Source organism: Carcharodon carcharias, chromosome 23 (assembly GCF_017639515.1).
Source record: "Carcharodon carcharias isolate sCarCar2 chromosome 23, sCarCar2.pri, whole genome shotgun sequence".
NCBI classification, from domain to species: Eukaryota; Metazoa; Chordata; class Chondrichthyes; order Lamniformes; family Lamnidae; genus Carcharodon; species Carcharodon carcharias.
The window spans coordinates 19,338,318-19,353,010 of NC_054489.1; the positions used below are offsets into that span (position 1 = coordinate 19,338,318).

At 40.7% G+C, this 14,693-nt stretch overlaps 1 protein-coding gene across 4 annotated transcripts in view; it reads left to right on the forward strand.

Moving 5' to 3' along the window:
* The window catches only part of nbr1a (NBR1 autophagy cargo receptor a), a 68,969-nt gene that overhangs the window by 4,885 nt on the left and 49,391 nt on the right, over positions 1 to 14,693 (forward strand). For all 4 annotated transcript variants that reach the window (XM_041173301.1, XM_041173302.1, XM_041173304.1 and 1 more), the window contains exons 2-4: positions 6,488 to 6,550; positions 7,358 to 7,376; positions 12,077 to 12,099. In XM_041173301.1, the coding sequence (XP_041029235.1) occupies positions 6,488 to 6,550; positions 7,358 to 7,376; positions 12,077 to 12,099 (105 nt within the window). The remainder of the gene's footprint in view (positions 1 to 6,487; positions 6,551 to 7,357; positions 7,377 to 12,076; positions 12,100 to 14,693) is intronic.

A 14,693-nucleotide genomic window follows, 5' to 3' on the forward strand; every position in this document is an offset into this window, starting at 1 on the left:
ACTTGGTGCATTTCACTTCTAAAACTCTTTAGCTTTCATTTTTAAAGCTCAGCAACCCAGGATTGCAAAATTCTTTAATGCCACTTGTTTTGTATCTGGAATTGTCCAGTAAATGTATGTTGTAATGACGAGTTAATTCCGTTTTAAGTATACTGTTGCAGTAAATTTAGGTTCAGCAATAGTGGTTAACTGTCAAGTCAGCTTTGGTTAACTGTCAGATCAGCTTGAAGGGAAAAATTGCAGTCAAATTGGCATTAAAGTAGTAATTATTTCTTTGTGAGTCTGCCTCGTTAGTTATGCTGAAAAGCAAAAACATCAGATTTGTGGAAATCTATTTTGAAAACCTGTGGAACTAACTATGATATCCAGTGTGGTACATCAGTGAAGACTAGATACAAATTACGATGTATCCTTTAGTCCTATTGTTCAACCCATGAGTTAAAGATATTTACTGCAATGTTTCTGATGTGGGTATAACAGAAGGCACAGGATGGCTAGGATGCACTGGGGAATCATGTAAATGAGGTGAATTGACAGATACTGCATCTTGGATCTGATTGGAAGCTTTTAAGCACAAGTGAAAGATACCAATGATAGCTCACCAGATGGTATCTATGGAATAATCACACCTCTCAAAATGATTGCTGATTTTAAAAGTTCATTTAGAAATTGAGTTTTAGCTGTGCAACCTGAAAACAAACCTAACTTTATAAACTGAGGATATACCTGAAGTATGTATGTGTCTACCAGACATGCCCAGTACCATTATGTATAAAAACTGTCATTAATGGTGAGATTCCCACCCAGACCCAAGTTGTGAACTGGAGAAAGTTCTGGTGGGCTAGGAATTGTGTATGGAAGTGCAGGTCATTTATTGATGAAATTTGCAGACTGGGAATTGTTGATTTTGTTGTTGTGTAACATACAAGTTATGATTGATTCTTTACGGTTTTGCTTTGATAGGTTGTTAAAACTATTGCATTCATAAGGTAACTACAGGTGTCTACTCAGGAAAACAGTATCCCCTAATTACAAAAATCCAATTGTTGATTAATTGCAAGGTTTTTGCTGACCCTAAAGTCCATTCCATATATTGATCATCTTTCATTTGAAGCACTTCCTGAAATCGATCCTAAATTTACCTTTCACTTGTTTGAACCCTGTGCCCTAAGTTTCTCTTGTCTTTCCTGACAATGCAGACCTCTAACACTAGGGGAGGTGATTTTTACCTTTGCTGATTGAATAGTTCTCTGATGGACTACATACCTGCCTGTTCTAACATTCACCCAATTTTCCATAGATTTCAGATTACTTCCCAGGTGATGAAGATGAAAGTCTGCTGCTAGGGATCAGCCCCATGGTGCTTCTTGCCTTTCTGGTTCCCCAAGGAAACTTTGACTTCCACCATTTCAGGCTTCCCTGTACAATGAAAAAGAATCACTTGGAAATCTGTTTCATTTTCACCCAAAAGGCTTACCTTTAACGATAGCACTTGTACACTGTATGGTGTTGGACATGCCTTGAGGATTCATATATACCTAGAGTGTATCTTCTGTTTATGAAGTTTGTGGAAAATAAGATATCAGGATCAACATACAAAGTCCAATGAAACAGAAGTTAGATTTTATACATCATACTTCGGTTCCATAAACCTTGCCACTGAGGCAACAACCTTTCTGAAGGTTCAAGATACATGCTTACTTGATTCTTTATAGACCTACTTATTTGTTCAAAGATTTCTGGAGAGCTTTTAGATGTTTTGGTACACTTCACTGGTAATTGATTTTGGCTTTGTATCTGAAGAACAGAAGTAAATTGAGGTGACCTGTAAAGAACTGTCTGTAATTTATATTCGCAATCTGTAGTTGACCTGGAATTTATGCCTGAAATGAGTTTACTGTGTGGACGCCGACTTAAACAGTGGCCTTTGCTTGCTTTTGGGTTAATTGCAGAGGATATTATAAAAGCAGCAGAATTTCTTACAGCCACAAGTGTGGGGCCTGAAATTTCTCTTTGCAGAAAATGATGGAATGTTTGTTTTTCTTCACTCAACAAGCTGATAAATCAGAGGCAGCTTTGTGAAATCATGAAGAATGAAGTGAAGTGCGCTTTCTTTATTCCTATCATTGGGAAATTTTGGGCCCGAGGCTATTTTGAGACTAGGCTCAACCATTGGTTTCCTTGAGTGTTATAAATCCTTCTCAAGGTTCTCGTGAAAATAATTGAGAATCTGCAACATTGACCAAATGGGGACCTTGGAGAAATTAATTTGTTTGGATTGATCTCAGTTGGGCATAATTTATACTTGTATGTGATCTGCGATCTGTGTTGTTATTGTCTCTAAAGTAGCTGACAGCAGAGGCACTCCATGTTTCCAAGCTAGAGAGGAGAGAATAAATCTGCTGTAAAGTACATGTGTAGATGTCGAATAAGGTCATGATCTGATTGTTTGATACTTCTGGTTAAACGGGGTAACAACAGTCTCTCTGTCTGGATTCATGCATTAGAAAAATCATGGGTAACAGAGGCATTTTCACGCATAGGGTACTGGAGGGATAAGTTTCCAACATTCCATTTATATAATAAACAATGCCACCTGTACACCCCTGTCTGCCAAACTGTCCTAATCCTCTGAGTAAAGATGGTTCACCTGTTGGTGGTTCTAAATTTACTTGCTGTAATTTTCTGATCTCTAATCTTTCTCATGAGCCATCACAATTTACACTTTGGATCAGTAATCTTTGTTTTCTGATGTAGTGGATTTTTCTTTTCTGGTCTGTGACCAAAGCAGAACACATTCCGAGCAATGCATTGTAAGTTATTTTGTACAACTTCTTTAGACTCAGATTTTCACTTGAGTGAAAAATACTGTTACTTCTAGCATGAGCCAGTTTTTTTCAGAATATTAACATTTTAGAATGGGGATAGGAATCTGTATGTCATGGGCTTGCAGCTGTTTCAGCACCATGCAAAGCTTTAACATTGTTCTGTCTGTACTGATCTTGTAGTCCTTTAGCGTTAACTTGATGAACTAATTGTAAAGCAACCTCGGTAGTGTTTGAGGACACCCAGTAGCAATTTTTAATGTGGAAATTACTATTGTAAAATAAAGTGTAACATATTTCTAGTTGACTTCTGTACAACTAATTTCTATCAAATTCTTATACTTTATCTATAAGAAGTTCTTTCAGAATGTTTATGAAAAAAGGCTTGCATTCGTCATGTCCTAAAGGAATTTGTATCTTTTGAAATGAATTAACTTGTTAAAAAGGTAAAAATGTTTTTAAAAAATAAATATTGTTTTGAAAATGAACCATATAGTTGGTTCCCAAAAATGCTCATAGATTTCAGGAGATTGATGGAAGTTGGTAGAACTATCTATTCACATGACCTCCCATAATTAGACTGATTTTTTTTATTTAGCTATCCCTGAAGTGGTGCTTGATAAATGTTAACAAAATTACAAAAAAAAAAGCTGCAATGGCATGCCAACATGGCACAATTTCTGGATTATGCTGGACTTTTTCAAGACTGGAATAAAAATGCATTGTTGTTGGCCATTACCTTGCTAAATAAACAAACTTCACTGCTCACACATTGATTAAATGTAATGCTAATGTTTCTGGCTTAATGCATTCTTGGCTTTGCATTAAAAACTTGAATGCAAGACTTGCTGTACTTGGATATTGTGACCAGCATAATACAGTTAGGAATCCTGAAATGTGTATCAAATATTATTAGATCAGAGCAGAACACTATCATTTGTAAGCGCAATTTGTCTGAGGAAGTTTGTTTCTGCCACTGATGGAGGAAAGAAGGAAAACTGATTTGAGTGGGTCAATTCAGGCCATGATTGAATGCCTTCTAAAAGCTGTGTTACCTCCTAGCAGCCGGCACAGAATAACAAATCTGTAGCTGGTAATGTCAGTGGGAAGGTGATGGGTTTGTATTCTAGGTGGATTTAGTAACTTTAAAAAATTGAAGGCAGGAGTAAAGGGAATTGATTTTTTTTTTCATAAAGACTTTTGGGATTACTCGGAAAGTTTTTGGTAAATAAATATGGTATACGGATGAGAAGGGCTCTTTGGTATGGTGAGAAAAAAGTGTGGTGGGGGGAACCTCTGCTTCTGTCACATTTTGCTTTTGAGGTGAATTCTCAATCTTAATTGGAAATGACTGCTAAAAAGATTAATAAAGAATGAAAAATTAGAGCATGGGAGAAAGCTAGCAGGAAATATAAAGACAGATGGTAAGTTTCTGTAGATATTTAAATAAGAAAAGAGTTAACAAAGTGAGCATTGATCCTATAGAAAGTGAGTCTGGGGAATTAATAATGGAAAGTAGGGAGATGGTAGGTAAATTGAACAGGTATTTTGCATTGGTTTTCACTCCTTACATCCTCTTCACAACTTACTTTCCTACCTGCCTTTGTGTCATCAGCAAATTTAGCAACCATATCATCTGCCCCTTCATCCAAGTCATTCATATACATTTTAAAAAGTTGACGCCCCAGCACTGATCCCTGTGGCACACCACTCATTACATCCTGCCAACCAGAAAAAGACCCATTTGTGGCTACTCTCTGGCTACCTAACAGGAAATAATCTTCTATCCATGCCAAAATGTTACCCCCTACACCATGAGCCTTTATTTTCTGCAATAACCTTTGATTCAGCACCTTATCAAATGAGTAACATCCCAGAAATAGCTGTAAATCAGGACATGGAAGGGAAGGAGAAACTCGGGGAAAATTACAATCACCAGAGAAGTGGTATTGAGCAAATTGTTGGAGCTGCAGGCTGACAAATCCCTGGGTCCTAGGATCTTGAAAGAAGCAGCTAGTGAAATAGTTGATGCGTTGATTTTAATTTTCCAAAATTCCCTAGATTCGGGGAAGGTTCTATTAGATTGGCAAATAGCAAATGTAACTTCTTTATTCAAAAAGTGAGGGAGACAGAAAGCAGGAAACTACAGGCCAGTTAGCTTAACATCTGTCAAAGGGAAAATGTTAGAAGCTGTTATTAAAGATGTTATAGCAGGGCACTTAGAAAAATTCAAGGCAATCAGGCAGAGTCAACATGGTTTTGTGAAAGGGAAATCATGGATTATCTAATTTATTGGAGTTCTTTGAAGAAGTCACATGTGGATAAAGGGGAATCGGTGTTTGTACTGTACTTGGATTTCCAGAAGGCATTTGATAAGGTGCTGCATCAAATGTTGTTGCAGAAAATAAAGGCTCATAGTGGAAGGGGTAACATTGGCATGGATAGAAGATTGGCTACCTAACAGGAAACAGAGGGTAGCCATAAATGGGTCTTTTTCTGGTTGGCAGGATGTAATGAGTGGTGTGCCATAGGGATCAGTGCTGGGGCCTCAACTTTAAAAAATTTATATGAATGAATTGGATGAAAGGACAGATGGTATGGTTGCTAAATTTGCTGATGACTCAAAGATGGGTAGGAAAGTAAGTTGTGAAGAGAATGTAAGGAGGCTACAAAGTGACATAGGTTAAATGAGTGGGCAAAGACCTGGCAAGTGAAGTATAGTGTGGGCAAATGTGAAATTGTCCATTTTGGCAGGAAGAACAAAATAGAAGCTTATTATCTAAATGCTGAGAGATTGCAGAGCTCTGAGATTGAGTGATTTGGGTATCCGAGCGCATGAATCACAAAAGGCCAGTATGCCGGTCCAGCATGTATTTAGGAAAGCTTTTAAAATGTTATTGCAAGGGGAATTGAATATAAAAGTAGGGAGGTTATGCTTCAATTGTACAGGACATTGCTGAGACCACATCTGGAGTACTGTGCTTCTTATTTGAGGAAAGATGTAAATGCGTTGGAAGCAATTCAGAGAAGGTTTACTGAACTCTTACCAGGAATGGGCAGGTTGTCTTATAAGCAAAGATTGGACAGGCTAGGCTTGTATCCACTGGAATTGAGAAAACTAAGAGCTGACTTGATCAAAACCTTTTAAGATCTGGAGGGGTCTTGACAGAGTGAATGTGGAGAGGATGTTTCTTCTTGAATCGAGAACTAGTGGTCATGGTTTAAAAATAAGGGGTCACTCATCAAAGACAGAGATGAGGAGAAATTTTTTGAGGGTAGTGAGTCTTTGGCACTTTCTTCCTCAAAAGGCAGTGGAAGTAGGGTCTTTAAATATTTTTAAAGCAGAGCTAGATAGATTCTTGATTAACAAGGGGGTGAAAGGTTATCAGGTTGGGTGGGAGGTCACAAGCAGATCAGCCATAATCTTACTGAATGGTAGAGCAGGCTTGAAGGGCCCAGTGGCCTACTCCTGCTCCTAGTTTGTATGTAATTGCCTTCATCTAATTTTAACAGTACAGATGCTGTTTACTAATCCACCTCCCACAAACTGTTTTGCGAGCGAGTCGGACACTGTGTGATGTGTGAAGTGTTACTATGGGTGGCAAGTTCTACAATTTAGTGATGGTTAAAATACAAAAAAGCATATTTTTGATGTTTTTTAGGTACAAGTTTCCTTTGATCTCAACAATGTGCAAATGAAGTACTTTGATGAAGATAATGAGGAGGTGAGTTCCTGTCGTGCTCCAGTGTTTTGGATTATTTTTGTTTGCTTTTAATAACTTTACTCTGTCTCTTAATTTTCTAAGTAGGGTTGTCAGTTAATTGTGTTAGCTTCTGTGCTTAATGCAGTCTTCTTTTTGCAATGAGTTGTGCTGCCTGAGGAATTCTGGTGCCTGTTGTCCAGTGGTGCCAGTAATGGCAAAAAACTGTTCTTGAATGTTGTCTTAATGATCAACTAATGAATATACACATGAGGAGGGGGTGGGGATATCTGGGCTGAGCTGGCTGCAAGAGGACCCACCAATGGAAGACTGGAACCCCGGTGAATTCCTGGCAGATTCATTAATCTGATAATTGAGATAGCAATGCAGAACACGATTGATGAATGACTAGCTGAACTGGTTTATTAATGGGATGTGTCAGAATAAATCTGTCACAGGGTCTAGATGAAGCTGACACATAGATTGGTTAGCTATATAAACAGTGGAAGCTTGCCAGTGATCTGTGTTAGTACATAGCCCGGAGGATTTTAACTGGTTAAACGCCACCTCTTGTGATGGGTTTCTGCATGAATCAGATTCCTGGCTGACCAAAATTCCATGTTCATCCTATGTTGGATATGTGATACTGCTTTAATAACAGTATGTTCTTTAGCTCCCAATTACTCTGATATGTTTAAGGAATGAAAACCGTTTATATAATTCAACACCTTGACCATTAGCTTCGCAATGTAAATGCTTATTTTCATAAAAGCAATGTTTGGAATATTTTATGGAGTACGTTTTATTTCATGACTTCTTTTTCCTTTTTAGGTGTCTGTTAACAGTGCAGGTAAGTGTGCATTCAAAGTAAATTTGAAAATATAGAAAACTTCCAGATTATTTACAAATGACAACATGCACTTTTTAAAAATATTCAACACCATAATTCTGTTTGGCTTCAAAAACTTGTGGTTTGCTTGCAAGAATTTGAAAAGCAGAAAATAATTAGTTGTGCAGTGTCACCAGTACTTATAATTTAGGAATAAGCTTAAAATGTGTAAAACAATAAGTATTTGTTTTCTCGCTCTTCAGGCCTCCTATTTTCTCAGATGATAACCCAAACAACCCTCAGCCTCTATTAATGAGGCTGTGGAACTAGCTTCTTGGTATACAAGAGTACTTTGCCTATACAAAGAGCCTGGGGACACACTGGATGCTCAGTAGTGCACCTCTTATCACCTGTACTCTCTAACTGGCCTGGTTGAATTGATGTGCTTTTCATTCTTTATGATTCATGCCTTTTGGTTTAAATTCACCAACTAAATTAATCTATACATATTATGTAATAGGAACGAATCATCTTATAAAATGTGTATTGTGAAATTAACCTTGGTTGTTTTTACGTGGACGGTTTGAGTATTTGGGTGAAAATGGGTGCTAATAAGACACATCTGTTTGAAAGTCTGATTTTGTCATGCAACTTAGGGCCTAGTTGCTGATTATCATAAATTGCACTTGCCTGGAAGTGCCAAAACGCACATTATAGAACCAAAGAAAAGTTACAGCACTGAAAGAGGCCATTCAGCCCATTGTCTGCGCCAGCCAAAAAAGGAGGAACAAAGAAACTAGCTGTTCACTTCAATCCACCTTCCAGCACCTGGTCCGTAGCCTTGCAGGTTACAGCACTTCAGATACAGATCCAAGTACCTCTTGAATGAGTTGAGCATTTCGGCCTCATCCACCAACCTAGGCAGTGAATTCCAGATGCCCACCACCCATCACGTCCCCTTCTACCAATCACCTTTAATCCATGCCCCCTGGTAATTCACCCCTCAGCTAGGGGGAAACGGGTCTTCCCTGTCTACCCTATCTAGGCACCTCATAATTTTGTACGCCTCAATTAGGTCACCCCTCAGCCTCCTCTGTTCTAAGGAAAACATTCTTGTAAATCTCCTCTGTACTCTCTCCAGAGCAATTATGTCCTTCCTGTAATGTGGTGACCAGAATTGTGCATAAAATTCCAGCTGTGGCCTAACCAGCGTTTTATACAGTTCCAGCATTACAGCCCTGCTTTTGTATTCAGTACCTTGTCCAATAATAGAAAGCATTCAATGCTTTCTTTACCATCTTATCCACCTGTCCTGCCACCTTCAGCGACCATTTGACATGCACTGCAAGGTCTCTCACTTCCTCAGCCCCTCTCCATATCCTCCTGTTTGTGATTTCCCTTGCTTTGTTTGCCCTCCCAAAATGCATTACCTCGCACTTCTCTGGATTGAAATCCATTTGCCATTTTTCCACCCACTCAACCAAACCATTGATATAATTCTGGAGACAACAGCTATCCTCTTCACTATCAACTACACAGTGAATTTTTGTGTCATCTGCAAATTTCCCGATCATTCCTTCCATGTTTAAGTCCAAACCATTAATATATACAATATACAGCCAGGGCCCCAACACTAAGCCCTTGGAACGCCATTGTAAACTGCTTTCCATTCGCAAAAACATCCATTGACCATTATCCTTTGTACATACGAACGTATGAATTAGGAGCAGGAATAGGCCACTCAACCCCTCAAGCCTACCCTACCATTCAATAAGATCATGGCTGATCTGAATGTAACCTCAACCCCACCTTCCTGCCTACCCCCAATAATCTTTACCCCTTGTTAATCAAGAATCTTTCCAACTCTGCCTTATAAATATTCAAAGACTCTGCTTCCATTGCCTTTTGAGGAAGAGAGATCCAAAGACTCGCAACCCTCAGAGAAAAAATTTCTCCTCATCCATGTCTTAAATGAGCAATCCCTTATTTTTAAACAGTAACCCCTAGTTTTAGATTCTCCCACAATTCTCTCCACACCCACCCTGTCAAAACCCCTCAGGATCTTAAAGGTTTCAATTAAGTCGCCTCTTACTCTTCTAAATTCCAGTAGATACAAGCCGAACGTGTCCAGAATTTCCTCAGAAGACAACCTGCCCATTCCTAGTATTAGTCTTGTAAACCTTCCCTGAACTGCTTCTAACGCATTTACATCTTTCTTTAAATAAGGAGACCAGTACTGTACACAGTACTCCAGATGTGGCCTCACCAATGCCCTGTGCAACTGAAGCACAACCTCCCTACTTTTGCAATCAATTCATAAGAACATAAGAAACAGGAGCAGGAGTAGGCCATTCAGCCCCACGAGCCTGCCCCACCATTGAATTAAATCATGCTGATATGCCTCAGGCCTCCACTCTTCTTTCATGCCAGCTCCTCATAGCCCTCAACTCCCCGATATTTCAAAAATCTATCGATCTCCTCTTTAAGTACTTTCAGTGATCTAGCCTCCACAACTCTCTGGGGTAGAGAATTTATTTTTGTTTTTATTTGTTTCCTGTTGCTGAGCCAATTTTTGGATCCAATTCACAACCTTCCCCTGTATCCCATGGGATCTCACTTTTCTGACCAGTCTGCCATGTGTTAAATGCCTTAATAAATCCAGGCAGACAATATCCACTGCTCTACCTTCATCAATCCTCCTTGTCGCTTCCTCAGAAAATTCAGTTAAGTTAATAACAATATCTTCCCCTAACAAAACCATGCAGAATATCCCTGATCAATCCATGCTTATCTAAGTGACAGTTTATCCTGTCTGTCAGAATTGATTCCAACAATTTGCCCACCACCATAGTCATACTCTCCATCCTGTAATTTTCTGGCTTATCCATTGCACCCATTTTAAATAATGGTACAACGTTCACAGACTTCCAATCCTCTAGTGCCTCATCTGTATCTAGTGAGCATTGGAAAATGATTCTCAGAGCATCTGCTATTTCTTCCCTGGCTTCTTTTAACAGCCTGAGATACTATCTGCCTTCAAGGTGTCAATCCCTCCAGTAATTCCTCTCTCACTATGCTTATTGTATCTAATATTTCGCACTCTTCCTTAACAAATGTATGCGTCATCCCTCTCCTTAGTGAAGATAGAGATACAGTACTCACTGAGAGCCCTGCCCACATCTTCAGTATCAACACATAAGTTACCACGAACATCTCTGATCGGCCCTACCCTTCCCTTAGTTCTTAATGTACTGGCAAGACACCTTTCAGTTTTCTTTGATTTTACCCATCAATATTTTTTTGTACCCTCTCTTTGCTTGCGTAAATTCCTTTTTTACTTCACCCCTATATGTTTTATACTCCTCTAGGCTTTCTACAGTATTAAGCTTTTTGTGACTGTCATAGCTTTCTTTTTCTGCTTTATCTTGCTCTGTATGTTTCTGGATAACCATGGGGCTCTAGATTTGGCAGTACCACCCTTTTTATTTGTGAGAACATGTCTACACTGCCTGTAGAATTTTGCTTTTGACACCTGCAGATTTAACACTCATCTCTGATTGGAAGCAATTTTCATGGGCTCTAAACTTAATTTCCACTGCAAGTATGGAGTGAGCTGGCTGACACAAAGCAGAAGGTTTCAAGATGGCTCAGGGACAGCTTGAGAGATAGCACAGGTGTTTGGAAGCGACACTGGGGGTCCTAGTTGACATCCAGAGGAGGAAGGATGCCCTCTCCCAGCAGGGGCGAAGGAGTCCATCTTGTCATCCTGTTCCCCTCTTCTCTAGCAGATAGTGCTGCTCTTCCTGGCTACATGTCCTCCTCCCAATCCTCCCGCAGACCAATGGGAACCTTTAGAACCATGCCGACCAAGCACTCCTTTTTGGCGATTCCTATAAGATATAATGGCATGGCACTTTTTATTTAGGTGAAGTCCTCACAGAATTTTTAGAATAAATGATATAGCGCGTTGATGAAGTCTTGATAAAATGCCGAAGTCTTCCAATATTTATCAAAACGTACCCTTCAAACCCCTAGCAATAACTGAACAGTAGAAGGTCAGTATGCCTTTGAGTGGCACTCAAAATCCTTCGCAATGTTTCATTTACTGCCAGTCAGCTGGTCACTGTTAAGGGACAGTGTTGGCTCAAGTGCTAACCACAAAAATGTCATGCAGTTTCTTTAAGAAGGGTTAACCGGCAATTTTAAGTAGCAATCCAACCCCTTAATGTTTACTTAGGTAGTGATTCTTCGTGCACATCAACTCTCTTCCCAAGATGGTGCCTTGTGGTAAGCGCAACCCAAACCAATACTTGGTCACCTCAAAGACTGTTTAGAGCGTAAAGGAACCAATGACAATTCCCCTGTTACTTTTATTTTGGATATGTAGTATAGTCATGTGGGAGTTGGTTAGCTAAGTTGGCTAGATGACTAGAGTGTGGTGCAGAATAGCACCAACAGCGTGGGTTCAATCCCTGTACTAGCTGTGGTAGTTCATTGGAAGCCTTCCTCCCTGCCTGTGCACTGGTGCCTCTCAAGCAATATAACCACATCTCTCTCTAATGGAGAGAGATGTCCCTTGATCCGCCATGATCCGCTAATTACCAGAACAGTCATAGTCCATAAGGTGCATGTTAGATGTTTATATGTTGTATACTTGCACTCCTCTTCTGTATGACAACTGTTAAAAATCTATTTCATTGTAATTTTTTTCTCTATAACAGAAGAATATGAAGAAGTTTTAAAGGTAATTGCACATTGTTGAATTAATTGGGATTAAGTGAATTAATTCAATCATTCTCTTTTTGCTTAATTTTCCACAACGTTAAGCATTATTATTAATTGGTATGTTAAGGAAAATTATTCAGAATACAATGATAAAGATGATGTTTGTGTAATATGTGCACTGCATTTTTGCTGCAATGTAATCGAATGCATATCAGTCAGTTATACTTCCTGTAATTTATTTTACAATCAATAATCCTTTCATGAAGAGATAATCTATATTTGTAACAATGAGCGTACTTGATAAAAGCAAAAAAACTGCGGATGCTGGAAATCCAAAACAAAAATAAAAATACCTGAAAAAACTCAGCAGGTCTGACAGCATCTGCGGAGAGGAATATAGTCAACGTTTCGAGTCCAAATGACTCTTCAACAGAACTAAGAAAAACTAAAAGAGAGGTGAAATATAAGCTGGTTTAAGGGTGGGTGGGCCAAGTAGAGCTGGATAGAGGGCCAGTGATAGGTGGAGATTGCCAAAAGATGTCATAGACAAAAGGACAAAGAGGTGTTGACGGTGGTGATATTAGCTAAGAAATGTGCTAATAGGTGACATTAAGGGTAGAAAGCAGGACGAGCAAGGTACAGATAGCCCTAGTAGGGGTGGGGTGGGGGGAAGGGATCGAAATACGCCAGAAGGTAGAGATAAAACAATGGATGGAAATACATTTAAAAATAATGGAAATAGGTGGGAAAAGAAAAATATATATAAATTATAGGGAAAAAGGTGGGGGGGGTGGTGGTGGTTGGAAAAGGGGTGGGGATGGAGGGGGGGGGGGTGGTGGTTGGAAAAGGGGTGGGGATGGAGGAGAGAGTTCATGATCTAAATATGTTGAACTCAATATTCAGTCCGGAAGGCTGTAAAGTGCCCAGTCGGAAGATGAGGTGCTGTTCCTCCAGTTTGCATTGAGCTTCACTGGAGCAATGCAGCAGGCCAAGGACAGACATGTGGGCATGAGAGCAGGGTGGAGTGTTGAAATGGCAAGCGACAGGGAGGTCTGGGTCATTCTTGTGGACAGACCGAAGGTGTTCTGCAAAGCGGTCACTCAGTCTGTGTTTGGTCTCTCCAGTGTAGAGGAAACTGCATTGGAAGCAGCGAATGCAGTAGGCTAAATTGAGGGAAGTGCAAATGAAATGCTGCTTCACTTGAAAGGAGTGTTTGGGCCCTTGGATGGGGAGGAGAGGGGAAGTAAAGGGGCAGGTGTTGCACCTTCTGCGGTTGCATGGGAAGGTGCCGTGGGATGGTGTTGAGGTGTAGCGGGGTGATGGAGGAGTGGACCAGGGTATCTCGGAGGGAATGATCCCTGAGGAATGCCGCCAGAGGGGGTGAAGGGAAGATGTGTTTGGTGCTGGCATCATGCTGGAGTTGGCAGAAATGGCAGAGGATGGTCCTTTGAATGCAGAGGCTGGTGGGGTGATAAGTGAGGACAAGGGGGACCCTATCATGGTTCTGGGAGGGAGAGGAAGATGTGAGGGCAGATGCGCGGGAGATGGGCCGGACACGGTTGAGGGCCCTGTCAGCCACCGTGGGTGGAAAACCTCGGTTAAAGAAGAAGGAAGACTTGTCAGAGGAACTGTTTTTGAATGTGGTGTCGTCAGAACAGATGCGACGGAGGCGAAGGAACTGAGAGATTGGGATGGAGTCCTTACAGGAAGCGGGGTGTGAGGAGCTGTAGTCAAGGTAGTTGTGGGAGTTGGTGGACAGACTATCACCAGAAATTGAGACAGAGGTCAAGGAAGGGAAGGCAAGTGTCAGAGATGGACCATGTGAAAATGATGTGGGGGTGGAAATTGGAAGCAAAATTAATAAATTTTTCCAGGTCCAAATGAGAGCATGAAGCAGCTCCGAAGCAGTCATCGATGTACCGGAGAAAGAGTTGTGGGAGGGGGCCAGAGACTGTCCCAGCAGACCGATCGTGTCAGCCTGTTCCTGCCCCGCGGAACTCATTTCTTGCTATCTTGGCTCCATTCTCTCTTCCCTTGTCCAGTTCCTTCCCACCTACATCCGTGATTCCTCTGACACCCTACATCATATCAACAATTTCCAGCTCCCTGGCCCCAATCATCACCTCTTCACCATGGATGTCCAATCCCTCTACACTTCCATCTCCCACCGGGATGGTCTGAGGGCTCTCCACTTCTTTCTCGAACAGAGGCTTGAACAATCCCTATCCACCACTACTCTCCTCTGTCTGGCTGAACTTGTTCTCTCACTGAACAATTCCTCCTTTAACTCCTCTAGCTTCCTCCAAATAAAAGGTGTGCTATGGGTACCCACATGGGCCCCAGCTATGCCTGTCTCTTTATGGGGTATGCGGAACATTCCTTGTTCCAGTCCTACTCCGGCCCCGTTCCACAACTCTTTCTCCGGTACATCGATGACTGCTTCGGTGCTGCTTCATGCCCTTGTCTGGACCTGGAAAAATTTATTAATTTTATTTCCAATGTCCACCCCTCCATCATTTTCACGCAGTCCATCACTGACACTTCCCTCCCTTTCCTTGACCTCTCTGTCTCAATCTCTGGTGATAGACTGTCCATCAATATTCATTACAAACC